We start from the raw sequence: 26773 nt of genomic DNA, 5'->3' as shown, positions 1-26773 counted from the left end.
CGCGCGAAACCGCTATTCTTCCAGTGCTCCTCATATGTAGAGGGGATATATGTGCAGCCTCAAAGCCTATCTAATCTTCATATAAAGCGCCGAGCGCCACCTTCCCTGTTATAACACATCGTTTATCTCGTGAACGAACCGCGTTACAGAATGCTTGGACACGCTGTCCAGTTTGCGGTGAAGTCGATATACGGGTTTATGCTGCCTTGTTATTGATATCAAAAGGTTCTGCTAATGATTTAGCAATGTAAAGGAGTTGTTAAAAGATACCCAAGGTAAATGTACTTTGAGATTCTGTGAGAAATCAAGGCACGTGATATCAATGCTCAAGGTAAGGGAACATGTCGTTCTTTCAACAATCAGTTCTTTCAACCTTCCTGTGTTAATAGACAGCACTCTCTGAATATCCGACATGATCAATGTAAGGATTTCCGTCTACCAGATTCGATGTAGTAATGTAATATTCGTCGTTGAAGAACACAAAAATCTCTATCATAATGTAGAAGTTCGCATTTGTAACACCTTCTGTGGCAATTCAGGCCACCAGTTGAAGTGCTTTCATTGTGTGTAGCAGATGGCAGGTGCGCCTGAAGAGCTAGAGTGAGCAGAAGAACAAGACGACATGGTGGAAATACACCGGGTTTGTCGCTCAAGGCAGCTAAGACGCGCGAAAACGCGTTATCGCGAAATTCGCTTAGACTTTCGGAGACTTACTATTCATATACCCACCTTTTTCCAGTATCCAGCACAGTAGCACTGCTTCCAAATTAGCGGTCAAAGCTGTGCGCTTGGTAGTGCACGACCATCACTACCTAAAGGTGAAGTCTGTCTGGATCTAGTGACCATGCCTACACCAAGTGTACTGTAATGTACCCAAGACAATTGACATTTCCAGGCTTGGCAGTCCATGGTCAAACGGACCGCGTTTCAGGTCCTCGGCATGCCGGTCGAAGCGTACTACCGCGACCCATTGACCATGAGGGTTTCGTTCAATGCAGGTGGCCTTTCTCTCCTCAATCGATGATATAATCAGGGGATCGATAACGACATTATGCCACCACACGAAGGACTATCGCACCTCAAGGAGTACGATATCAAAGACAGCAATGTGGAGCTGATCGGAACCGAGATCGATCACCGCGTCAAGTACAAGTCTGCTGCGACGGAACCAGCCTGGAACAACGGCAAGGTAGGACAGATTGCTGGCTTGTACGTATGGAGAATCGAGGACTTTGAGTTGGTTGCTTGGCCCAAGGAAAGGGTTGGCGAATTCTACGACGGGGATAGCTACATCGTGTTGCACTCATACAAGATCGGCGAAAAGAATGGAGAGGACAAGTTAGGCCACGACATCTTCTTCTGGCTAGGGAGCAAGACTTCGCAAGATGAGGCAGGGACGGCAGCGTACAAGACAGTCGAGCTCGATGAGTTCTTGCGCGGTGTAGCTATACAGCATCGAGAGACTCAGCAGGCGCCTTCAGACGAGTTTATAGCACTATTTCCCCGCGTCAAGATCCTTTCAGGGGGTGTACGCTCTGGGTTTCGACACGTCGATCCTGAAGGCAAACCGAAAGAGATCACTACGCTGCTTCGAATCTTTAAGTTTCCCGGTGCTGGACGTCGTGCTGATACTCTGGTGGTGCATGAGGTGGAGCCTACATGGCAGAGTCTCGACGACGATGACGTGTTTATTTTGGATAAGGGCGAGAAGATCTGGGTCTGGCAAGGCAAGAAGTGTAGCCCAATTGAAAAGGCCAAAGCTGCGCAGGTTGTGCATGACTTGACGCTCGCCAAACATGTCGATGTTGAAGTTCTGTCGCAGACGGAATCAAGATCCAGGCTTGTGGTTGATCTGCTGGGAGGCAAGAATATCAATCAAGATAGATTTCAGGCCCCCAGGCCTGTCTCATCTTCAAGGAAGCCAGACGGTAATGGTGCGAGCCCTCGCCCTCATAGATTATTCCGCCTCAGCGATGCCACGGGAAAGCTCTCCTTTAACCTCGTCAAGGAAGGGAGGCCGATTCATAAAGCGGATTTGGATGGCAACGATGTCTTTCTCCTCGATACTGGTAGCGCCATCTGGGTCTGGCAAGGGCTGGGAGCTAGTAAAGCGGAGAGGGGTATGTGGATGAATGTGGCTCAGATGTATGTTCGTCAACTTCAACAGAGATCAGAAAGTGCAGATGCACACCTTACTCCGTTAGCAGCGGTTGTGGAAGGAAATGAAAGCTCGGCGTTCTTTAAGGCGCTGGAAGTCTGAATAAATAGTAGCCAACGCGGCTAAGCATTATCGGATCCTTTTCTTCCTCATGTGCTTGTGATGGGATGACATAGCATTGTACGCTGAAGGTTAGAGGTACGAGATCAAAATACTTGGTAGGTATTTATTTAAACATGATATCTATTATGTCTTTGCCAATTAAGCACTCAAAACCCGGTTTTCATATCATTAGCTATGTTTCGTTACACGAGAATTAGATTTAGAGCCGATCTAAGCCCTACCTAAGGTATGCAATATAGAAATATGAGACAGCCCAATGTCCCTCAGTTCTGCGGTCGTACAAAGTATGTGAAAGGAGTTCCCTTAATGCGACATGTATAGGTAGGTACCCGGTGCCTCCATCCTCAGACTACCTTACACTAAGGTACACTTACTGTACATACAGCCTATACTTTAAAAACACCGCAGATTTGCTTGTCTACTTTCCCTGGTGGGCAGCGAAGCTGCGAAACAGATATTGATATGGGTATGATCTACCTACTCCGTACGATTCTTGAGGCTCTGATTAGCCAGATACTGACTTCGACGTCACGTACTCCGTAGAAATAAGTACCGACGTAAGTTGACCCCCGTACACCAGATTCTGCAACGCGCAAGGGACAAACGTCCCCTTTGGGTTCCCCTTTACCCACCAAACCCCCTCCCCCTTCTCCCTCTTCCTCTCTTTCTCTTTCACAGACTCTCTCTCTTCCCCCCTCTCCTCACTCTCTTTTCTGCAGCATCTACAGTCTTCTCTTCTCCCTTCTCTTCTAGAAGAAAGATTGAATGATTTTCAACACCTGGCAGGAATGCGCTCCAGGCTTCGTATCAGCATCTTTTTGGCGTTTCTCCTTTTATCTCTCTACCTGATCTTTCCCTTTGCACGACCTAGCAGACATAGCGAACCGCCCAAGGACCCGCCCAAGCCCGAACCGCACCCAAAGGAGCAAATAAACCTAGAGGCTGCTATAGCGGAATTCCAACAGCAGTTCTACGAGGAACACGATGCTTTGGGAAAGTGAGTAGTAGACCATCTATGGTGTGCCCTTTTCGCTGACATGACGACTCAGGGAGGAAAGTGCTGGCAAGGTATACGGGAATACGTTGAGGAAACTGGTGGATGCAGGAAATCAACCAGGACTTCACGCCTCGGCTTTAAAGAAAACGGACATTCGCACACCATGGACTGATGCATCTCCATACGTATACGACCCCTATCCCGACTACAACACAGATGCGTGGAAGGCGAGCAATAAGGGCATCTATGTTCCGTGCCCCGGCCCGGAGGAAACCGTGCGCGATGTGATGGTCTTCCGAGGACGGTCTGAGGCTTTCCATGAGTCGCCTATCGGATCCTATGATGTGCTGCAGATGGATAACGCGCTCTGCTTCGAGAGGGACACCCGTCTCGGGATGTACACCGATCAAGAAGGTGAAACGACTCCTAATAAAGGAGTGAACTGGGATGCCGTCAATTGGGGAGCCTTGCAGGATTTCTGCTATGAGAAGAACTCGGATCGATACGTGCAGCTCGAGAAGGTTGGATCCATTGAAGATGAGGTCAACCCTCACAAGAAGAAAAACGACCAGAACGACCCTGTTGAAGACGATAATAGCAGTGGCCATAGCAGAGATGTCTCGAATCCTCACAATGACTCGACACATTCTACACGGCCGAAAACTGTTGCGGACGAGTCTGTAGCCAAGCCAAAGTCCCGAACAGCTCTTCTTCTTCGAGCTTATTCTGGAAAAAAGTATACCGAAAATGACAAGCAAAACATCCGTTCTTTAGTTTCTGAATTGTCCTTGCGAAGTGGAGGCGAATACCAAGTCTTTTTGTTAGTGCAAATCAAAAATGGACTTCCTTTCACTGAAGAATCACTTCATGCCGACCTCCCAAAGGAGTTCTGGGATATGGCTGTCCCTTGGAACGATGAACAGATGAGCGAATTGTATCCTTTAATCCCACCAGAAGTTAACAACGTCCATCAATCCCAGTGGTTTTCTGTTCAGAAGTTTGCCTTGGACTACCCCGAGTTTGACTATTATTGGAATTGGGAACTCGACTCTAGATTTACCGGCCATCACTACGATCTTCTAGAGAGGCTGTCCGCATTTGCGTATAAGCAGCCAAGAAAAGGCCTGTGGGAGCGCAATGAACGGTACTACATCCCATCCGTCCACGGCCATTATGACACCACGTTCCGTAGCATGGTTGAGGAAGTTTCCGGCTCGGACACCGTCTGGGGACCTGTGCACCTTGAAGGCGTCTCTCCCGTTGGTTCTCCGCCACCGGTTGCAAACCCTGCAGACGACAACTATGAATGGGGCGTGGGAGAAGAAGCGGATTACATTTCTCTCGGCCCTATGTTCAACCCTGTGGGCGCGAGCTGGATTGACGGAAAGGGTGTCTGGGGCTACGCCGGCGCCGATAACACTCCAAGGCGCGCAACTATTGGGACACAATCAAGATGTAGTAGGAAGCTACTCAATGCTATGCACGGGGAGAATCTGAAGGGGAATCATGTCGGCAGTGAAATGACGCCTCAAACCGTCGCATTATTGCATGGGTTAAAAGCGGTTTACGCACCTATTCCAATGTTCTTTGATAGGGCTTGGAGTGGCCAGAGCTTAAACAAGTGGTTTAACCCAGGGCCGAAGGGCGAGAGTGGGAGTACTCCCAACACTCCTTTTGGCTGGGGCCTGGAGGCCAGGTTTGAGGGCAGCTCATGGTATTACAGAACCACACTGCCCATGAGACTGTATAACAATTTCCTGGGGTGGGAGGACAGTGGGATAGGTGGCCTCGAGGTATGTTTCTTTCTTCTGCTCATTGGTGTTATCGTGCACGTGCTGATGTCCATGTAGTGGGAGAAGGCACATGGCAGACCGTGTTTGCCCCCGATATTGTTACATCCTATCAAAGACGTGGAGAAGACTCCCCCCGGCTTTTTCTCTTCATCGGAACTCCCGTATTGACCTGGACGGCAGGTGGCTATGGGGTGTGTATTTTAGGTTTGCATTCAGCTTGGAGTCTGGGCGACCTTAGACAGGTGGTGTTGTGCGTTATAGAGGGTATCATCTATATTCGGATATCAGTGTGCCGTATGCAAGCTACTGCGAGACATCTTCTTCTCATCTTCTCATCTTTGTTGGCATCTAGAAAGACCTGCTTAATGTATTATAATTTATATATCAACCTTTCTAATTATTCCTCGTCTAAAGCAAGTCAACTTCGGTATTTTGCCTTTGCTCATAGTGATAGCTAGATTAAAATATTGAGTCTTAGGTAATTGACACATTCTCTCTTCCCCTTATAACTAATAGCTAGCAAGGGATGACGTTTGGTACGAACATAATAGATTCAATAGTAAAAGGGAAACAGAGCGTTGGCATTTTCACTTTTTTCTACTGCACATTATACAACTACTATCAGGTATCACAGTACCTATGAAAGGTGTCGCTTTGAATCTCTTAAAATCAGCAGCAGGATATTTACTTTCTAGAATAAGGATTCAAGGAGTAACAAAACAAAGTAGGCGCAGTACCAAGGTACGGAATCCTATGAGCCTTGAATGATGGATGCCTTGTTGCCTTTTCGCCTTATTGCCTGACGGCAAGTATCGAGGTCCCTTTGCTCACGGGCAAAAAAACGATGGGATGATAATTGACGGGGCAAATCAGCAATCAGCATCTGCATGTGGGTTCGATTGGCCAGGGAGTGAGTGGTCCGTATCGCGCTGGCCAGCACATGCCAGAAGCACCAGACACCAGAAGCACGACGTGATGTGATAAGGTCTGTCTGGAGGCCTTCGTGGAGCCTGTCTGAACCCATCACCTTTCCGTGTGGGCGTGTGAGCTTCAATGGTGCAATTTGGGCGAGGGAAGTGAAGTGCGATGTGTTGGGCACTCTTCCATATTGCTGTACGCGTGTCTATATATGTGTATAGAATCGCTCACTTTCAAGTTCTTCGCGCTCTACTGGCTCTTGAGAAGCGCGTGATAAAAGTCAGAGAAAGGGAGTAGCAAAGCTGTTGCAAGGGAGCTCTGATGCAGATGGTCTGGGTATTCTGCTTACCTAGCCCACAATAACAAAAATGAAAATGGAATAAAAATGGAACAAGAACACACGTCCCGCTGATCTTTAAAGCACCAGCGCGTCGTCTGTTTATTTTGGTTTGTTGAGAATTATTATCAAGATTTGAAGCCTTGAGGGAAATCCCTCCCTCCCGCTCGCCCCCTTCTCCCCCCCCAATTCAATTTCGAGCCACTTTTAGCGAGTGCGCCTAGTAATTCGGTCTTCCATCAACATCTCTCCCCAATTCATCCCACGAGACTTCACATCTTCGAACCTCCGTAAACAACCACCTCTATCGATCGATTCCCTTCCCCTATCCTACCACCGCACATTCCCCTCGTACCAACCTTGATCAACTTCAAGAATGACATCCGAAGTAAGTCACCCGCTCTACCCTCCACGTCACTCGCCATACCTGCACTTCAACTTCCCCTCCAACTACTATCCTCCTTATCGACCGCGTTTCCTCCCGTCCTCCCACCTCCGTGCCATCTTCTTTGGATGCTTTGCTGACTCTTTGTTCGATCTATAGCGCGAGAGGTACGATTTGAACTACAACGGTGCACAGACACCTATCAGATTCCTATGCTGACTCCCCTACAGCAAGACTTTCCTCGCGAGGCTCTGCGAGCAGGCCGAGCGCTACGATGAGATGGTTACATACATGAAGGAGGTGGCCAAGGTACGAGATATCCCCGCCCTTCCCGGATGTGATGTTCTTCACCATCCCAGTCCGCAAAGCTGACGACGCGTAATCTAGTTGGGCGGAGAACTCAGCGTTGACGAGCGAAACCTTCTGTCCGTTGCCTACAAGAACGTTGTTGGCACCCGACGTGCTTCCTGGCGCATTATCTCGTCGATTGAGCAGAAGGAGGAGTCTAAGGGTACCGACAAGCATGTTGCGACCATCCGTGACTACCGTCAGAAGATCGAGACGGAGCTTGAGAAGGTCTGCCAGGATGTCCTCGACGTCTTGGACGAGTCTTTGATCCCAAAGGCTGAGTCCGGAGAGTCCAAGGTCTTTTACCACAAGATGTATGTCCTATCGGCGACCGCGCGTGTCTGCGATGACTCCCAGAATGATTTGCGCCTTTACTGACATGGGTCTCGATTTCAGGAAGGGTGACTACCACCGCTACCTTGCTGAGTTTGCTTCCGGCGAGAAGCGTAAGGTTGCTGCCACTGCTGCCCACGAGGCTTACAAGGTTTGTGCCAATGCCAAACTTGTCGAGTCACTACTAATGCTCTCTATCTAGAACGCCACCGACGTTGCACAAACCGAGCTCACCCCCACCCACCCCATCCGTCTCGGCCTGGCTCTCAACTTCTCTGTCTTCTACTATGAGATCTTGAACTCACCCGACCGTGCCTGCCATCTTGCCAAGCAAGCTTTCGATGATGCCATTGCCGAGCTCGACTCATTGTCCGAGGAGTCTTACCGTGACAGCACCCTCATCATGCAACTCCTCCGGGATAACCTCACCCTCTGGACCTCCTCGGACAGCGGCGAGCCTGAAGGCGCCCCAGCTGATGCTGCACCCAAGGAGACCGAGAAGGCTGCTGAAAGCGCGGACAAGCCAGAGGAGCCAAAGGCGGAGGCTGCCCCTGAATCCTAGATCTCTCACTCTCGAATCTCCTCGTCTCGTTTTCGTATGCTTCCTTTATCTTACTGGAGTGGCTGGTTACCTGGCTTGCTGGTGGGGTGGTGGTAGCGTGGGCTGGGGATGGGAGTTGATATGAAAAGCAGAACGAGTGCGATTTTGCGAATTCTCCTAATTTGCGAATACACCATCCTGCGAAACTTGATGATCATGTTTTCTTTTCTGGTTGCGATGTCTTTCCCTGCGGTCCTTTTTACATCAGGGGCGTGTTTTGTGGATGGAGCCTTCGAGCTTCTGAAGCGGGCGTCTTTGATACTTGGGATGCATCTTCACAAAGAGCCTCGACGGCGCATAGCTTTTTTGAGAGTTTGTTGAAGACTGCTTTGCCTCTCTCAATTTGCTATGCGTCTTCCTCAGCAAACTGGTGGCATGCTTCCCGATCTAGATATCCCTCGGATTTCTTACATCCCCCTCGTGTTGTCATAGCGAATAGCCTCAAAACCTTTTTGCGTTGCCCTTGCCTACGTAGTTAGGGTCGATGAATTCACTCCCATACTATACAGAACAAGTCTCTGCGCCGTGATTGAATAAACATTGCTCCTCTGTCCAAGAATGGTGAACCTCATCTACCACAACAGAACTGATCCGCATACCTGTCTATATAGAGCAGAATACGAGAGTGTGCATCTGCTACGTTTGGTGTTTGATGTTTGATGCTTTCGTAAGTGGTGAGAGGAGTCTGGAAATCTGGGTGGGCATGATTGTCCGTGAGATGGATTGGATGATGTATGAGGCAGGAGGAGATGAGATTGGCGGACGGCCAGCTAGGCATAAGACGAGAGAGCGGGTTGGAAGATGAGACTTGAAATGAGAGACGAAGGGGAGATCTCGATGGGGTATATTATCTTGGTGATATGGATGCGAAATATTCTGGCTGTTTGAACGAAGCTGTCGATCGAATCATTTTTGGAATATAGGGTATGGATGGATGCTCGAATTGTTGCGCGAGAAGATATCAAACCACTATCATTTCTCATTTGGATTTTTACAGGGAGTCTTACTTCGATGCCTTCTTAATTCTTCTCTAATATCTCTGGCTTAGATACTCGGTGCTTGACAGTATTCCTCACCATGACTGTCGCGGCAACCTGCACTGGGTTCCTTATGAAGCAATCAATGATTGTTCCAGAGTACACAGTATCACGGCCCCAAAAGAGATGAAGAGAAGGACGGGTTCAATATACATGTTCCGGCGTCAGCTCACAAATCCTTATGGTAGTCTTCGAATTTCAACTTCGACTCATAGTCGCATCGTTGATTGCCTGCTCCCTCCTTGACGGAAGCCAACTATGCAGCTGAGTCAATGACTATATGATATCAAATCCAGATAGAGGAGCTTCTCGCAGAACTGTATCATGCGCAAACACCTGCTCTGCTACAGAGGTTGCATGGAATGGCCCACACGAAACAAATATTTGAGGATTGGACGTGATTATGCATCAAAGAAGAAACAAGACATCTTTAGGCTTCAGAATTGGTCATGTTGAAATCAAGCTCCAGAGGAGCATTCATTCTCTTCCTATATGTGATACTGTGTATCGTTCATCACCAGCCTATATGTAGGAGAAAAGAATCGACAAGAGAAATCTCGTGGGCTCTATTTTATGCCGAGGAGATCTCTAGTGGCTGCTTACCTAAGCTAGCGCTGGGCTGCAAATTCAGCCTCATCTTCCAAGCCAGACTCCCCAGCCATCTTCCTGCGACCGGATACCCATTCACTTCTGCTCGTCGCAAATTCGAAATCGCGCTTTTGAAACTTCGTGGGGACTTTGGATTTTTAACGGCACCTTACCTTGTAAGGAGATCATCGCGTTTCCGACTTCGTCGTTCGTTCACCAGATTCCATTCTCGCGACTATGGGTGACTTCAATTACGGAGGGACAGAGGAGGAGTCCGCTGAGATCAAGAAGCTCAACGCCGAAGTTGTATGTCATGTCCAATGCTACGCGTGACCCCTGCCTTTCCGATGCTAATTCTATACGCGCACAGCTCGAAGACCCCGATAACTTCGAAAACTGGGAGAAGCTTGTTCGCGCGACGGAGACTCTCGAAGGCGGCTTGAATCGCAACTCCAGCCCGCAAGCAATTGCAACAACCCGAGATGCGTACGACCGTTTTCTTGCCAAGTTCCCTCTCTTGTTTGGCTACTGGAAGAAGTATGCCGACCTGGAATTCTCTATTGCCGGGACTGAGGCTGCTGAGATGGTAAGGCTGAATATCGCTTGTGGAGGAGCACATGGCTAACGATAAACAGGTGTTTGAGCGAGGTGTCGCAAGTATCACAACATCAGTGGACTTATGGACGGATTATTGCTCTTTCAAGGTTGAGACAAGTCATGATCCTGATGTGATCAGAGAGTAAGTATACTGGATGCTTTCCTTCCCTTAACGCAGGCATCTTCGGCAGATGCATCACAATGGCTGTATGGACTGCGTTTGGAGAATCACTGGCTCGCAGACGGTGAGAAACGCCAACAAAAGTCGCTCTTTGTCTGATACCCTTCTCACCCACATGATCAGGATCTCTCTTTCTGCTATCCCACGTTCGCTTTTACATCGTATCACTCTGCACACATGTTCGGAATGCTTGGAATTCGAGGATCACTAGTTCAAGCACACTTGTCCTTCCCGTATTTTCACTCCTTGCCACCTCCACACTCCCTTCTCCCAATACCGAGCCCAACTAACGATCCGTGATAGGCTGTTCGAACGTGGTGCTGCATGTGTCGGCTTGGACTTCCTTGCTCACCCCTTCTGGGACAAGTACCTCGAGTTTGAAGACAGATTAGAGGCGCATGATAAGATCTTCGCCATTTTGGATCGCGTCGTGAAGATTCCCATGCATCAATATGCCCGATACTTTGAGCGTTTCCGACAAATGGCACATACTCGCCCACTGCAGGAGCTACTCCCTGCCGAAACTCTTGCTCAATACCGAGCCGAGGTCGAGGCCGAGAATGCAACCTTCCAAGCAGGTCCAAAGGGAGAGTTAGAGATCGAGCGGGAGATCCGGACCAAGATTGATAATTTCCACTTGGAAATATTTACGCGCACTCAGACCGAAACAACAAAACGCTGGACTTATGAATCGGAAATCAAGCGCCCATACTTCCACGTTACGGAGCTTGATCATGCGCAACTGGCCAATTGGAGAAAGTACCTCGACTTCGAAGAAGCTGAGGGTGACTATACAAGAGCTGTGTTCTTGTACGAGCGATGCTTGGTCACTTGTGCCTTCTACGACGAGTTCTGGTTCCGATATGCTCGATGGATGTCTGCGCAACCGGGAAAGCAAGAGGAAGTCCGAAATATCTACCAGCGTGCAAGCACAATCTACGTTCCGATCAGCCGCCCTGGCATTCGATTGCAATATGCCTACTTTGAGGAGATGTCTGAGCGTGTCGACGTTGCCCGCGATATTCACCAAGCCATCTTGGATCGTATGCCTGGTCATGTCGAGACGGTTGTGTCGTGGGCAAATCTTGAACGCCGTCAAAGTGGTCTTCCAGCTGCTATCGAGGTCTACAAAGCCCAGATCGACAATCCCGCTGTTGATATCTTTGCTAAAGCTGCATATGTTGTGGAGTGGGCTTTCTTGCTGTGGAGAATTCAGGGTTCAGTCGATGAAGCTCGCCAAGTATTCCAGAAGAATCAACAATGGTACCTCCAAAGCCGTCACTTCTGGGTCAAGTATCTTGAATTCGAGCTGGCGCAGCCTACTAGTTCCGAAAAGGAGGCCGAGCACTATGCAACTATCAAGCAGATATACAATGACATGATTCAAAAGAGTCGCATGTCATTGGCCACGAAGAGGGATATTAGCAACTATTACTTGTCATACCTCCAGCAGCGGGGAACCAAGGGGGCCATGAAGGAATTTCTGCAAATTGATAAGGAGCTCAACGGGTAAGTTATTCTTCCAAAGCAGTGAAGGATATCTAACTGATAATTATATAGACCTGTCTCAGTACAGCCCGCGATCTTCAAGGCATCAGCTGGGAAGGGGCTGGAGAATGGACATTCCGTTGGCGAGATTGACGAGGCTACATTACGCAAAGGAGAGGTCCAGTACAGTACGTACTTCTCACAACACGGCGAGTTACCACCCAACGCTCAAGGCCTCGCTCCATTCCACTAAACTATCCCAATATCTTGACATGGTTGATTATGTCTCGCCGGCTTTCACATCGCTTCATCGCAAGCTGGCTTTTTTAACGCTCGAAAAGAAGAAAAAAAGGAGCGTCGGATGGATATTCTTGCATGTATGATAGGCTTTCTACTACGGCGGCTTGTGTGTGAGGCCTGGGCGATGTACTTTTAGCAGGTCCCTTTTTTTCAGGCGAGCAGCAAATCTCGTTGCGATATGATCCTGCATCTTTCCCTGCGTTTTATCGTATCCTCTATAGAGTAATTTACAGACCTTAATCCAACGATCTCGTCCCAATTATATCCGAGTTCCTTTGAAATCACCTTTTCGATAGTCTAGGTACTTAATAACAATTGGATTTTAAGGTACCTAGCTAGGTAGGTACTAAGTTACAGGCGTAACGGTCGACCTGACATGGCTCAAAACTTCAAAGGATAGGTAAGTTATGTTATTAATACGAGAGAGGACGTTTCAAGCACTGCCAAATTTCGGAGACAGGGATGGTTTTCAAATAGGGAGTATTTAGAGCTGTTGGTTGTGAGATGTGAAACTAGGGATTGGAAGCTTGATTCGAAGGCGCGAACTCTGTTGGGAAGCCTTGTCTACTCCCTGTTTCTTTTTTAAGGAGGGCTGTCCTTGCGTTCGCCGGCTTCTTGTTCTTCTATTGTTTGAGTCTTGGTAGGGCTTGAGTGAGTGCTATATTATTGTTGATGTGTTGATTCAAGGCCATTTGCTTTTTGTGTGTTTGTTTGTTTGTTTGTTTGTTTGTTTGTTTTGGGGGGGGGGGGGGGTATCTGGGGAATTAAAAAAGGAAGATATACTCTAGACATCGAGCGAGGAGAATGTCGCAGGGAGATGGAAGTATACATATTATTTACAAAGCTAGACAGATACATATCTACAGCTTCGCCTTTGCCTTGGTAAATTCCACCTTGTTGGTGCAGGTTCCAACCCCCTCAAGTGAAACATCCACGATATCACCATCCTTCAACCAGAGTTGCGGTTTGCGGCCCATACCAACGCCCTGTGGGGTCCCGGTGAAGATCACATCGCCAGGCAACAAAGTCGTTCCCTGACTCAAGAAAGCGATGGTCTTTGCAACGCCAAAGATCATGTCTTTGGTGCTGCTCTGCTGCACCTCCTGTCCGTTAACCTTGGTCGAAATCTTCAAGGCCTGGGGGTCTTTGATCAGCTTGCTGCTGACGATCCCAGGCCCGTACGGTGCCCAGCCATCGAAACCTTTGCCGAGAGACCATTGGCCTCCACCGCGCTGAAGCTGCCACTCTCGGTGGGAGACGTCGTTGCCAACTGCGTAGCCGAGAACGTAGTCCAGAGCCTTGGATTCAGGGACATCTGAACAAGCCTTTCCAATAACGGCAACGAGCTCGCATTCATAATCCAGTCCGGTGCCTTCTTGAGCCAGAGGATGGACTGGAATGGGATCCGTGGGCCCAGAAAGGGAAGTGGAGGGCTTGTACTGGTGGAGTATAAGTAACAACTCGACAGTGAAGTGAGGAAGAGACTTACAAATACGACAGGGTATTTTGGAATTGGCATATTGGACTATGGAAGTAAACTTGAGAACTCCTCTTGGTCATGCGGATTGCATACCTCTTTCGCGTGCTGCTCATAGTTCAGACCGAGGCATCTAACGGTCTTCACGTCCTCTAAGGCCAGGGGAGCAAGCAGAAGACGAATATCAGCGACTTGATCCGTGACTTCATGCTTTCCAAAGATCTGGCCCCGAATGATCTTGGCCTGCGTGGCTTTGGCAATATCTGTCACGCCGCGGGGGAGAATTGCATCTCCATAATATGTTCGGCCATCCTTGGCCAGGAATCTAACTAGACGCTGGAAGAAGGGTCAGTGAGGGGTTAAAAGAGGCTCGCGTTCTCGGGACCCACAGCGAAAGAAGCCATTTGAAAAGCTATTCTGGCAATGGGGCAAAATGCTTAAGAGAGTCTTGAAATCAAAGGCTTATTATTTACAAAGAAAAGACTCGATTACAGAGTGTCATGTCCCAGAGATGATGTGTGAGAGCTCTCGGGAAGACGGAGAAAGTTATTGCCGTCCTCGGAAGCGAAGCCCCCTGTCGCCATTCGGAATAGTCCACCAATCCTTGGAGCTCTCACTTTCTTCGACTCTTACATCACCGTGCGGTATATCGAGGGAGAAGGAAATACAATTGAGCAACAGAGCTAGCAATGAGACTCTCAGGGCTTCAGCGAGAGGTGTTAGCCCTCTACCGGAAATGTTTGAGAGAAAGCAGGAAAAAGCCGGCAGTGAGTGCCTGAGAATCCTATTTCAAGCTTGCCTGACTCTAACTCTTGCAGAATACCAGGCCTCACTTCGAGTCCTTCGCAAGGTCGGTCGGTCAACGCGAGAGTTCATTTCGAACGCTTCTTTTGCTACTTTTGTGAAATAGAAGCTAATTTACCATGGGGAGCAGGTCTGAGTTCCAAAAGAATATTACCCTCGACAAGAGAGATTTCTCAGCAATTGAATACCTCTTGCGAAAGGGCCAAAGACAGCTCGAGATATATTCCGCTCCCGGTATCAAAGACATCAGATGAGAGCTAGATGAGGAGACGGCCCAAACTTAATCAGAGACGATGTTTGGTCTGTGGGAAGGTGCGGGAGGAGAGACGAGGGCAGATCCACCGGAAAGTTGGGAATGCTGAATCTGGCTGCTTCAACTCTCCTGCATCTACCTAGGATATGCATTATTATCGATTCTCTTCGTGGCACATACGATGAACAATTTCAAGATACATTGGAAAGGCTGTCCTTGCCGTCGTCTTCCATGTGCTCAAGTTGCATCGAGCCGCCGAACCTCTGCGCAGAGTTGTAGCATCGCACACGCTGCTGTGGAGAACCCTTCTCAACACCCATTGGGAGCTGCTCTTGAGAAGGAACGGAACAACTATCGATCGAGGCTTCGGAGTCGTCGGGGACGGAGCTGGTGCAGCTCTGCAAAAATTCGAGCCCGGGAACGCGTTCCTGTGAAGGATCAGTGTCACGTACAGGTTTTTGAATGGAATACAGTACAAGTTGAAGCTGCAAGTGAAGTCACTACAAGTCATGGGGAGTCTCAACATCCATTGGTTGATGCTAGAACTGGTGCGATATTGACAGGAACCACTTGTAACACGGCTGCACGCCCTACACTCATTAACTCGAATGACGGCGCTGCCGCTTCCGACTTTAGAATGACAAAGGCCGTTCAAATAGAAGCCCTCTATTCTTTGATGCATGTTGCTGAACACTCCGTGTGCTCGACATCGAGTAAGACTGCGAACCAAATAAGATCTTCAATTGTGTCAAGTCGAGCAGCATCACGATCATCAAAACGAGCGGAGTATGCACATGTAGGGTCTATTGGAACGGTTAGTAAACGGACTGACTGCACATCGCAGGCCTCATGATATCAAAAGGAGCCGAACTTATGGTTCCAGGCCGCACTGAAGAACGTCCAACAAACCGATCGCAAACCAACCCACCTGGAAACATCCCAGAACGGCTCAGCGTTGTCTCTCGAGGTCGGCCGAAAAAGAAACCAGGGAGTTGGAGCAACCCAGCTTTCTGCAAAGCAGTAGACTCATTCATATTGCACCCAAAAGAAAGTCCAGCGTCTGCTACTGAATCTGTCAAGTCCATTGTACAGTCTTTTCTTTCAGAGGTACCTTCTCGAACTCCAAGCCAAAGAAGGGCACTCGAGCTTTATCTCCAAGCTACACAGTCCTTACCAAAACAGCCACTTGCTCCATCCCTGTCTGCAACGTCCATCTCAGTGAAGACAGTCGAAGAACCCATATTTAACCAGGACGAGTTCCACGCTGCTGATCTGGCTACTACGTCTACAGACCGACAAAGGAAATCTCCATCCGTAGCAAACTTGAAAAGTCGGCCTCCCCTCCAACGCCACTAAAGGACGATAAGTGGACATCGAAGAAGGCCTTAACAGGAAACCCCGAGATGGCTGCCAATGATAACAAGAGGCTCAACCGTTCAAGTGACAACCACTTTAAGGATGCTTCTTTCTCATCAAGGACGACAGTGACGGCATTCATCCCATCGTACGAGGCCACTAAACCTCGGGAAGGGCTTCACAGGCCTTCATACTCTTCGCTCTCATCTGATCATGATCTAGTGGCATTTACTCCACCACACGAAAAGCTGTTTCCTACACCAAGACCTGTGTCTGCAGCTTCTAGGACTCCAACGAAGAAGCCCCCTCCTTGGCTTCGCCAGCCACAAACATCTTCGGAGTTTTCGCCGTTCCCTATGACAAGGACGAATACTCGAGGGCTGGGGCTTGAATACACTCTCAGGTGTTGCAAAGAGGGCCGCCGAGCAAAGAAGGGAGGAAGTCAAGGCTTGGGAGAGGATCAGGCAGAAGAGGTTGAGAGAGATGAGTGGGGATGGCAGGGCAAGAAATGATGCGGCTCTGGATGTGGAAGGAGATAGGTATCTAAATCAGAGAAAAGGACGAGATGGGTAAGGGAAGGGCAGCTTGACTGGGATCGCAAAAGAGTCTCGGCATTGAATTGAAGTTCTGAGGGCGGCAGATTGGGCACGTAGCCTCATCCATGATATTGAAAGTAGCTCACACCTACTGTAAGATATACCTACACAGCCTATTATCTCCCACCACGTGATCCCTCTATGAAGCTCATCATCTCTCCGCGCCCATCTGTCTAGGTACAAGGGTACAGTACACACTACTTTTTGCAACTCCCGATTCTTAATTCCTTCTACAGAGCGTAAAGTCCATACCCACCTGAACAGCAAGAAACCAGCTCGCCACTGGGCGCGACCTAGAACGGATGGTTCGAGAGAGGTGAGCTATTGCGCGTGCCGAGCTGAGAGACATCATCAACTCGGGAAGAGGATCCCGATCCGAGCCCCAGCGAATTGAGTAATCGTAAACCCAGTAGGCAAAAACCAGAAACTCGCCACAGGGTCCAGAAGTCGTGAGAACGTCTGGTGGGTGGAGTAGGGATGGTTTCTGTTTCATAATCTTTAAAGAAAAAGAAAAAAAAAAAAAATTAGGGAAAAAATTAAAAAGATATTTCTCGCTTTTTCTTTTAAGTAAAGGTTTCGGGAAGTTTCAGCTGCTGCGTTGTGTGTGTTGGCAGTAACTGTTTAACTGTATGTGCAGGTGTGTGGATGAATGAACTTGACAGCGAGCGTGAACGAACGTGTACACACTGTACAAGAGATAAACAACGGAAAGGAGACTAGGGTCCCGAGCAAGTGAGAGGTTGAGAGACACGCAGCGTAGATAGCGATGCTCATGGGGTTCCTGGGGGAGGGTGAAGAGGATGGATTGCTGATTGGCTAGATAATCCGTGTTGGAGGGGAGATGTGATGGCCATTCAGGAACGAGAAGGGAGGAGGCTCAAATTATTGAAGGCGGGAGGGTTATCAATATCAAGGCAATGGAGATGAGATCAGGGAATCGGGAATAGATTGTCACACCGCCTCTTGCCGTTCCAGGTGCAGTGCAGCTGTCTCTGGGACAGGAAACATGTGGAGCGGGTCCAGGATCAGGATGTCTGGGAATCTGGGAATCAAGACCTCGAACTTCGATTGAAGGGAAAGACTCGAAGGGAAACCGTCCACGATGATGATGCGCTGTTCGCCTCCACCCCTCCACCCCCCATTCCTGTCCTATCTTGAGCCGTGGCTGCAGAGTTGTGGCTTCTGGTGGGTTGTATGTGGACAGGTGTGTGTACCGTGTTTGGACATGATATGATATGTATAGACCTATAGCTCCGCAACCCCTGCTGGGCAGCCGGTTTCAACTGCGACGCCAGAAGGGGATCCTGGAATGAGATGCTGGAACAATGCAATGCTACACAGACAGCGCTTGTAGCGTATTTGTACCTGCATCTGTCTCCTGCAGACTGCAGATGCCATGGATAGGAGACGTCCAGCACTGACATACATGTAGATAGGTACGCGGTACAGTTGTACAGTAAGTGCCGTATTGTACTGTACTGTACAGTACCCTGGACCGTGGACTATACCTCCGTAGACTGTCGTCGGGGTCTCTTTAATAATAACCGCCTGGTTGCTTGTTTTAGAGGGCCCATTTGAGATGCCTTAGATAACTCCGTACTGGGGACGGGTTAGATGAAGGGTCAGCCGTCGACGATAGTCTCTTCTCAGCGTCTCTCTGATAATATCCCCGAGTCGGGAGAGATCTCAGAAGCAGTCCATTGCCCAGCCAATTAATCCTCCGAGACCCAGAAACCAATAATGGGTGAAGACTCGAGGAGGGAGCGTAATAATAGCAGAGCAGGGCGGCAAACCGCGCAGAGTCGTAGAGGAACAGGGGTCACTAAGGCGCCGTGATTGGGCGGCGCGAGTCAGATCAGACAGACAGAGGGAGAGAGAGGATTGTACTGTACCTCATCAGAGAACCGTACAGGATTATCATGGGGACTCGGGAGACAGTTGGTGTTGAGTCTGCTGCCGGGACGGTGTGTACATGCATATCGAAGTCGTCGACGGATGGATTATACCTACAAATAGGTAGTAATGTGCCTCGTAGAGTTTCTATAGTAAGAATAACTTACCTAGTAGAGGTTGACTTAATGATCTTAATAATAGTACGGCGTGTAGCACATGGTCCTGTATACTTCTCCCACGTACTGGACGGGCAATTCAACCTCCATCACATCACCTCAAATCACACTTCCCTCTCCTCCCGCTTCCTCTCTCTGCGCGCCTCTCCCCCCCTTTCCTCTCCTCTCCTCACCTCTCTTCTCACCTCCTCTACTCCCTCCTCCCCTGATGTGACGCTGGTTATATATCTCTATCTGTGATAGTCTTTATTAATCTCGTCGTTATTGTACATAATCAAGCCTCCTCCTCCTCTCCCCCCCGCCCCCTCGTCAGCCATCTTCGCGCGCGCGCATTCGCATTTGGTATCCTGGTCCCCTCCCCCCAGGTCTTCCTCCTCCTCCTCCTATTACATCGCGACTGTCCTCCTCCCGCCCTCGCCTCGACGATTACTCTGTGCTGTCCCAGCAGCAGTGACAGAACGTGCGACGTCAATCACGGTGGACCCAGGCATTTGCGAAACTCCGTCAACCCAGCCGCCGCTCGATCACCCGCTCTGGCGAAGCCCTCGTTTGCGCCGTCCAGCCAATTGCTCCATGGTTGATCTCTCCTGACCCTTCTTGGACTCCTGGACTCCTGGACTCCTGGCCCCATCAGCATAGAGAGGTCGGTCTCACGCCCGTTGGGCCATGTCGCAGCTTTCGCAGCAGGACGACGGTCCCTCCGATCCACAATTCCAGTCCCAGTCCCCCTCCCAGTCCCCGTCCTCGTCCCAGGCCTCTCCTCGCGACAGCCCCACGGGAGGTCGTCAGCCGGCGCCATGCCCTCCAACAAGCAGCGCGTCTCCCGTGTCAGAACTGGGGAAGAAGAGGTTCGCAAACCCTTTCTATTTCCCTGCTGAGCCTCTGCCGAACGTGCACACTTACTTACATACCCCTCTCACCTCAGGTCGCAGCGCAAGGCGGCTCCTAGCCCTTTACAAATGAGCACGTCTGCTACCACTTCTCCCCCAACGAGTGCCACGCCTACTAGATCCGCCTTCGTCAGGAGCCAGATCTCGCAAGTTGCCGTCACGTCTTCGACAGCACAGGGAGGGCCGCGCTCGCCCAAGGAGCGTCTGGACGACCTGCTCGCGTCTGAAAAGGACTTCTACAATACGGGAGTCTCGCCCACCGCGACGGTTCCCAAAGAGGTTTCTAGGTACAAAGCATTCTAATGAGCCATAGCTCCTCCCCTCCCTCTACCAATACTCACCAGCCCTTTAGATATCCTCGGCCCCTCGACACGAACGTTACCCCGCGAAGCTTTTCTGACTCTGTCGTGAACCCGCCGCTCTCAGACAGCTCGCCCACGAGCACGCGATCGCCAATTGCTGCGATGCCACCACAGCACTGGCCTGCCGACACTGCTCGACCTCCTCTCCGAACCTCGTCGATCGATTCGGCGATTTCCTCGTTATCAGATGCTTCAAACACACACAATTCACCCGACTCGGCGGCTGGGAGCCCAGATATTGGAAACCTCATACAGGCGGCTGGATCTGCAGAAGCGGTGATCCAGTATCTCCTGAAGGAGAAGCAATCACAGGCGAATCAGAATGCACAGTTATGGCGCTTGGTAGATAAGCAGAGGGCCATGATCCTGGGGCTCAACAAGGATCTGGAGCGCGCGTTGAAGGACAAGGAGCGATATCGTAAGAAGTTAAAAGAGAGCCTTGCGCAGCTGTCGAATCCCTCGCCAGTTGAATCTAACCAAGGCCTTGCATCTGAGGCTGGATCGGCTTCCTCGGATCACGGGAATGCACAAGCTATGAAACCTAGCAGCCCTGGGGGGCCTTCGCCCGTTGAGGCAAGGGATCAAGAGCAGAGGGAAGAAGAACTACCGTCACCCATCGATGTTGCGCTAGCTCCCTATCCGATCACACCCACCACAGACAAGGCTCTGACCCGTAGTCTCTCGAATTTGGTGGAGCCTACGCATAAGATGCCATCGCCAACGAAGCACGCATTCCAGAACTACAACCCAGACGGCCCCGTTGCAGGATTTGAGGCTGGACAGCAACAGAGGAAGGCGAACGAGGTTGCGCGAGAGGCTCCATATAACGTTTCACTTCCCCCGTCGAGGTCCTTACCTTCAGATCCGCCGAGATGTCCTCCGCCCAAGGTTCCCCCTCCAAAAGCTCCAATGTCACCGCCGCCGTCTGTCTCCGTCATCGAATCATCTCCGAATACATCTTCGAATACCGACGGAGCTTTCCAGCGGTATCCCAACCCCCCGCCGCGAAAACCTCCTCCTGCACCCCTGGATCTCGGACAGAATAATCTACCCAGTTCGCATCTCCGCCAAGCATCGGAGGGAGTAGATGACTCCTCCTCTGACTACGACGATATCTTAGAAGTGGACGAGATCCCGGCTTTCCCTGAACGGGGGCGACGAAAGACGAGGGAAGAGGATGACAGGGAACGTGAGCTCGCAGCGATGAGAGAAGCTGAGTTGAGAAGTCTATCTAAGAAGAGCAAGAAATCAAAATCACGGACTCCGAAGACCCCAAAAGATAGCACGTTTGAGGCCGCGAAGGAGAGCATGCCGTTGAGTCCGCGGCAAACGATCCCAATACCGCCCCCAGCTGATCTACGCCCTCCGATAGACTCCAATGCCGGCTCTCTAGTAGGTATGCTCGCTTCAGCTAAAGCCTCTGATACTAAGACAAGCTTCATCTCTCCTCCTCTGATGAGTCCGGGTTTACCCAAGAGCCCGAGACCGGTTGATAGAGGGGCGTCACCGCCATCCAGACAGCCGGGGTCATCTTATCACTCGTCTTCGATGTCTCCTCCAATGTCTCCTCGGATGGGTGCCTTTTCCGGAGCTGTACCTCTCTCTCCACGAGCACCACGACAACCGATTCCCCTCCCTCCAAATACACCCCTATCAATCGTCTCTCCCGGGTTGGCCAAGGGCGAGCATCCAGTTATCAAAAGACCTACCGAACCGCGGAACAACAGTCCCACGGATGATGTCGTATCTCGCCACAGCCCATCAGATTCGAGTGGCATTTACAGAGGTTTCGTGACGGAGGAGTATCCTGATCTGCTCCTGGCACCCAATGCTCTTCCATCCATAGATGTGAAGGTTGCATCTTCTCGACTGAGGCCTTCACGGGCGAGTCAGTTGTTCCCGAAGGATTTTGAGGAAGATCCGGTCTTCACCTTGGCAGTATTTTCAAGGGCCAATGGCAGAGAGCTTTGGAGGGTGGAGAAGGACTCGACCTCGTTGACAAACCTAGATCAGGCCTTGAAACAATCCTCATTGGTCACAGCGAAGGTTCCGGAAAAATCTCTCTTCAGTGGTCACGCTCCCGCTAAGGTAGATGCGCGACGGGCAGCGCTGGATACGTACCTGGATGAAATCCTCAATACACAGATGGACACTGCATCGGCTCTCGAGATTTGCCGGTACCTCTCGACAAATACACTGGAACCTGATGGGGAGGATCTGGCACGCGGCGATTCAAATTCTGGCAGTCCGGTTAAGACGGGCCCAGGAGGTAGACCTTTTAAAAATGGGTATCTGACCAAGAGAGGCAAGAACTTTGGCGGTTGGAAGGCGCGGTTCTTTGTGTTGGATGGGCCTGTCCTGAAATATTATGAGTCCCCTGGCGGAGCTCATCTTGGAGCTATCAAGCTCCAGAATGCGCAGATCGGAAAGCAACATGACAGCCAGTCCCCTCCCCCTGCCAACCTCGATGATGTCGAGAATCAGTATCGCCATGCTTTCCTAATTCTAGAACCGAAGCGAAAGGACTCGTCTAGTCTTGTGAGGCACGTCTTATGTGCAGAGAGCGATAAGGAGCGAGATCAATGGGTTGAAGCTCTACTTCAATACGTAGATTATAAGGATGAAGATGGCGATCACGTGCAGCGTTCGCACAAGGAGCACGATCGCAACAATTCTGGAGGATCTTCACACACCACCGGTTTGAACGCCAAGAAGAAGATGTACGGAAAGAATCAGAACCAGAGTCAGAACCAGAGTCAGAGTCAGAATCAGAATCAGAATCAGAATCCGACTGTGCCCGAGAACGACGATTTCCGCGGCATCAGCTACGACACGACCAAGCAAGGCGCCATTCCGGTTGGGGCCAGATCGAAGAACGACACTCCATCGCCTCCCTTGTTGAATGGCCATGAGCGAGATTCATTGACCCAATCGCCACAATCTCAGACCACAAAATCCATCTCTGCGCCAAAGAATGCACAGGTGATTCAAGATGTTGGGGCTTGGGGCAATAAGCAGACCATGTTGGCGCCTCAACCCCACGAAGAGAAGAAGCAGAAGAAGCGTAGCTTTTTCGGATTCGGATCGAAGTCAAGGCCATCTGTGGACCTGCAGGATTCAGGCGCCAACGATGCAAATAGCAACCTGTCGCAGATGGCATACGAGCAACACGGTCCCATCCGACCTGTCTTTGGGGCTCCTCTAGGAGAGGCTGTTAAATACAACCACCCTGCTGACGTTCCAAATATCGAATTGCCTGCCGTTGTCTACCGCTGCATCGAATACCTGGATTTCAAGAACGCGGCTGCCGAAGAAGGAATCTTCAGGCTGAGCGGATCCAACGTGGTAATCAAACAGCTCCGGGAACGATTCAACACCGAGGGAGATGTGAACCTCGTCACGGATGAGCAGTACTACGATATTCATGCAGTAGCTTCACTTCTGAAATTGTACCTCAGGGAGTTGCCAACAACGATCTTGACGCGGGAGCTCCACCTCGAATTTTTAGCTGTGACCGAACTACATGACCTTGACGAGAAGATCAGCGCTCTGAATGGTCTCGTTCACAGGCTGCCATCTGCCAACAATTCCCTCCTTCGATACCTGTCTAGCTTCCTGATCAATATCATCAATCACTCTGATCAGAACAAGATGACTGTTCGGAACGTTGGGATCGTCTTCTCGCCGACCCTCAACATACCAGCACCAGTGTTCGCACTCTTTCTCCAGCAGTACGACGGGATCTTTGCCCAAGAGCCTGATGATCATGATCAACATACTGTCGAGGTCACCGTGACCGCTCCTCCCCTTACCCCAGAGGATATCCGCTCTCCGCGCCAACAGATATTCCAAAACCTCCCCACACCTTCCTATGACCAGCAATCCTTCCCACAGGCCCAACATTACCAACCACAGCAGCGTGCCGTTCATGACACAGGATTTACGCCTCTCCAGCCTGCGTATGAAGCGCAATACCCCAGTTTCACAATGGCTGGACCAGAATACGGTAATCGGGGACCTACCGTCGCCGGGCCCGCCTACGATCAGTTGAACGGCGACGTGCACCGCTACCTCGCAGCCGATGGCTCATCGGGCTCGAAGAACAAGAGGCGGGAGAGCAATATGTTCGCGCTCGGCATGGGGCAAAAGAAGGCGAGCAGCAATAATAATAAGTCGAGAGACGAGCGTGAGTCCGCCTTCACGTGACGGCCGAGAGGATCAAGCTAATGAGGAACAGGTGTCGTTGACGAAAGCACATTCTTCGAGTGAGCAAAGCATCAGGGAGACGCATAGACAAGACGAGAAACAACACGTGGATTTGGAAAGAATCCGGCGCATGGGACCGCGACGGCTTTGGACAGGCGCCAGACACGTTGCCACGACGCGACGATTGATTGATAACCTTGTAATACTAATGTCCCGTCCCTCAATCCTCTTCCCCAACTACCTACCTACCTACCTACCTACCTGTATATTACCCTTCCGCCCTCTTTGTATGTACGCATAATTCCCGCCCCCTTCCCCCCGCCAACGAAAAAGAAAACCACGGTCGCAGGCGCTGGCGTTTCAACTTCCCGATCATCATATTTTTTTTCCTGGAATGCGAATGCGAATGTGGATCCCATCTTGGTTGGGGATGCAGCAGCAGTTTTTTGATTGAACAACGATGAGCGCAGAGGAGAACGAGAGGAACTTAACTTAACTTAACTTACTTGCATTGCATTGGATTTTGCTAGGATGAGTTGGGGAGGATTTATTGTTTATTGATTGAATGGGTATGAATAATTGGATTGGATTGGATTATATGGATTGAATTGGATTGGATTGGATTGGATGGGTTGTAATTTTTATTTTTTATCTTTTTGCCTGTGCGAATCAGCAAACCAGCAAGCCAGCAAGCAAGCAAAGATATATATACCGTATATAACTGCGATACCCGGACACAGAGTTCTAGAAAGAAGACTTCATTTATTGATTACAAGAATAGTGATATCAGGACTTTGCATATTATGTTAGGATTGGATTTGTCAAATTCAAGTGAGGAGGATTCAGGAAGAGAGCCTGATTGATGATAATAGCTATCATAGCCTTCCCTACAACTCCTCCTCCCAAGCCCTTGCGTCCTCCAGCAGTTCCCCAGCCCCAGGAATACACAAACCCAACCTTATGAAATAATCCCTATGAGCATACAAAGCTCTCTCATCTAACACGGCACCCAGCTCTCCCCCCGCAGCAGCGCCCCTACTACTACACCTCTCATCCTCTGGTCCCTCACACCGATACACATCTGCGATTTCCGGTTTCAGCTCTCTCTTCGCGATATAGATCTCTCCGGCATGCGATCTATAACCCCAATCCCTGAGCGGCAGTAACGGGACTGGATCACCGACGTGCGTTACCCTTCGATACCTGCCTTCTTCTGCAAATACGCCATCGACAAACATGGCAAACTCACGATTCCCGACCCGCGGCTCGCCATACGTCGTAACGACGGGTTTCCAGCCCCGCGCTTCCATCTCGAGAGCAGCGAGCAGCGCAACCGCACCACCGAGCGAATGGCCCAGAAGCCGAATTTCATAATCTGGATATTGGAGCTGCAGCCTGGACAGCGTGGGGAGGATCAGGGAACGCGTGGATTTCCAGGCGCATAGGAAACCCAGATGAACGGTGCAGTTTGTGCATTTGAGGGACGCTGGTTCGGCTTCTTCTTCTTCTTCTTCTTGCTCTATGCGGGGAGATGACCAGAGAGTCCATGGATGGGTGAGTTTGTAAAGTAGGGAACGCCAGGTTTGGTGGGGGGTGTTTGGAGTATCATCATCATTATCATCATTGTCATCGGGAGATGGATAAGGAACGTATTCACCCGGCGCGACTTCCAGATCAGCGAGCAAATCTCCTAGACTATAGGAGCCACGCCAAACGACCAAGAGCGCGCGCTCCCCGTGATCAACAGCGATATAGCCGCAGCTGTCAGTAGAGAGGGGACCGGTGTGGAAAGTGTCGATTAGTTGGACGAGCGGGAATTGGGAACAGTGGGACGCGCAGTGGAAAGGGGGCGTGAGGCCTGAGAGCGCGGGTGTGATGCAATAGCTGATGTCGACGAGGGCGGCGAGGCGGGGAAGGGCGGTGAAGAGGGAGGGAGGGATGGTGGTGTTCGAGGGCGAGGCTGGAGGGAGGCATGAGACGCCGAGGAGACAGGAGATGAGAGCGAAGATGAAGATAAACCGACGCATTGGAAGAGACGTTACATATTGAGCTTCTTTTTCTTCTTTTTTATAGAGAAAAAAGGAGGAAGAAAAAGAAGAAAAGAAGAAGAAAAGGAAAAACAAAACGTCCTTACTTCAAGTGTTGTCCGAAGGTCACACTTGTCTCACATCGTCATGCTCACGAGCCACACACGCCACACGCCACAACGCCACATGCGCGCGCGGGGTTTTAGCGTCCGCTTAGCGACGGAGGCGTATCTTAGGTTAAGGGGTAAGGAATCAGGATAGATAGAGTGTTGATTCATCTCATTGTTGCAGCGCATCTTTCATTCACCATCAGCCTGGCATATCATGCACCAAACTCTAAAGAAAGTAGGACAGAGTAAGCGTGAGAATCTCAGAGAAGAGTATCTCTTCCATTACTTGATATCGTATCCATACCCAAGCACCCGTTCTATGCTCCGATTAAGATATACTCGCCCTCTTGATTCCCAGAGGCTTTTCCAGATACAAGTAACGCCCTATTCCCCACACACCCAACCAAACCAACCAACCCGCCCAAGCAGGTATACCCGG

General features: G+C 50.2%; 9 protein-coding genes across 9 annotated transcripts; 7 read left to right on the top strand and 2 right to left on the bottom strand.

Annotated features, from left to right (window-relative positions):
* The first annotated feature begins 779 nt into the window (after positions 1 to 779).
* Positions 780 to 2416, top strand: M430DRAFT_112787 (hypothetical protein). Its single transcript, XM_024861488.1, has one exon. The coding sequence runs from the start codon at positions 1052 to 1054 to the stop codon at positions 2258 to 2260; it is 1209 nt and encodes a 402-aa protein (XP_024725253.1). The 5' UTR covers positions 780 to 1051; the 3' UTR covers positions 2261 to 2416.
* Positions 2417 to 3069: 653 nt separating this feature from the next.
* On the top strand, positions 3070 to 5239 carry M430DRAFT_46797 (hypothetical protein; the record flags this gene model as incomplete). Its single annotated transcript, XM_024867876.1, has 3 exons — positions 3070 to 3278; positions 3331 to 5071; positions 5129 to 5239. 3 exons carry the CDS (start codon positions 3070 to 3072, stop codon positions 5237 to 5239), a joined length of 2061 nt encoding a protein of 686 aa, XP_024725252.1.
* Positions 5240 to 6702: 1463 nt separating this feature from the next.
* Positions 6703 to 8125, top strand: M430DRAFT_62936 (hypothetical protein; the record flags this gene model as incomplete). The annotated part of the gene is made up of 5 exons (XM_024869021.1): positions 6703 to 6714; positions 6946 to 7011; positions 7099 to 7373; positions 7456 to 7543; positions 7595 to 8125. The coding sequence occupies 5 exons, from the start codon at positions 6703 to 6705 to the stop codon at positions 7952 to 7954; spliced, it is 801 nt and encodes a 266-aa protein (XP_024725251.1). The 3' UTR covers positions 7955 to 8125.
* Positions 8126 to 9701: 1576 nt separating this feature from the next.
* On the top strand, positions 9702 to 12280 carry M430DRAFT_55188 (hypothetical protein). The gene is made up of 5 exons (XM_024868525.1): positions 9702 to 9924; positions 9989 to 10204; positions 10254 to 10357; positions 10700 to 11905; positions 11957 to 12280. The coding sequence occupies exons 1-5, from the start codon at positions 9856 to 9858 to the stop codon at positions 12135 to 12137; spliced, it is 1776 nt and encodes a 591-aa protein (XP_024725250.1). The 5' UTR covers positions 9702 to 9855; the 3' UTR covers positions 12138 to 12280.
* Positions 12281 to 13044: 764 nt separating this feature from the next.
* M430DRAFT_38465 (hypothetical protein) lies at positions 13045 to 14145 on the bottom strand (the record flags this gene model as incomplete). The annotated part of the gene is made up of 4 exons (XM_024867249.1): positions 14051 to 14145; positions 13758 to 13997; positions 13674 to 13709; positions 13045 to 13623 (listed from the first exon to the last, which is right to left on the bottom strand). Exons 1-4 carry the CDS (start codon positions 14063 to 14065, stop codon positions 13045 to 13047), a joined length of 870 nt encoding a protein of 289 aa, XP_024725249.1. The 5' UTR covers positions 14066 to 14145.
* A 205-nt stretch (positions 14146 to 14350) lies between these two features.
* On the top strand, positions 14351 to 14719 carry M430DRAFT_91718 (hypothetical protein; the record flags this gene model as incomplete). Its single annotated transcript, XM_024869677.1, has 3 exons — positions 14351 to 14428; positions 14480 to 14511; positions 14593 to 14719. The coding sequence occupies 3 exons, from the start codon at positions 14351 to 14353 to the stop codon at positions 14717 to 14719; spliced, it is 237 nt and encodes a 78-aa protein (XP_024725248.1).
* Positions 14720 to 14899: 180 nt separating this feature from the next.
* On the top strand, positions 14900 to 16586 carry M430DRAFT_14985 (hypothetical protein; the record flags this gene model as incomplete). The annotated part of the gene is made up of 3 exons (XM_024863162.1): positions 14900 to 15431; positions 15563 to 16032; positions 16086 to 16586. The coding sequence occupies 3 exons, from the start codon at positions 14900 to 14902 to the stop codon at positions 16584 to 16586; spliced, it is 1503 nt and encodes a 500-aa protein (XP_024725247.1).
* A 2819-nt stretch (positions 16587 to 19405) lies between these two features.
* M430DRAFT_46792 (hypothetical protein) lies at positions 19406 to 24260 on the top strand (the record flags this gene model as incomplete). Its single annotated transcript, XM_024867875.1, has 4 exons — positions 19406 to 19587; positions 19665 to 19916; positions 19982 to 24177; positions 24229 to 24260. The coding sequence occupies 4 exons, from the start codon at positions 19406 to 19408 to the stop codon at positions 24258 to 24260; spliced, it is 4662 nt and encodes a 1553-aa protein (XP_024725246.1).
* A 785-nt stretch (positions 24261 to 25045) lies between these two features.
* M430DRAFT_157952 (hypothetical protein) lies at positions 25046 to 26467 on the bottom strand. Its single transcript, XM_024863330.1, has 2 exons — positions 25500 to 26467; positions 25046 to 25418 (listed from the first exon to the last, which is right to left on the bottom strand). The coding sequence occupies exons 1-2, from the start codon at positions 26222 to 26224 to the stop codon at positions 25085 to 25087; spliced, it is 1059 nt and encodes a 352-aa protein (XP_024725245.1). The 5' UTR covers positions 26225 to 26467; the 3' UTR covers positions 25046 to 25084.
* Between the last annotated feature and the right edge of the window lie 306 nt (positions 26468 to 26773).

This window comes from Amorphotheca resinae, assembly GCF_003019875.1.
Source record: "Amorphotheca resinae ATCC 22711 unplaced genomic scaffold M430scaffold_1, whole genome shotgun sequence".
In the NCBI taxonomy this organism is placed as follows: domain Eukaryota; kingdom Fungi; phylum Ascomycota; class Leotiomycetes; order Helotiales; family Amorphothecaceae; genus Amorphotheca; species Amorphotheca resinae.
The sequence above is the reverse complement of the archived record's forward strand: the minus strand, read 5'-3'. Positions and strand labels throughout refer to the sequence as shown.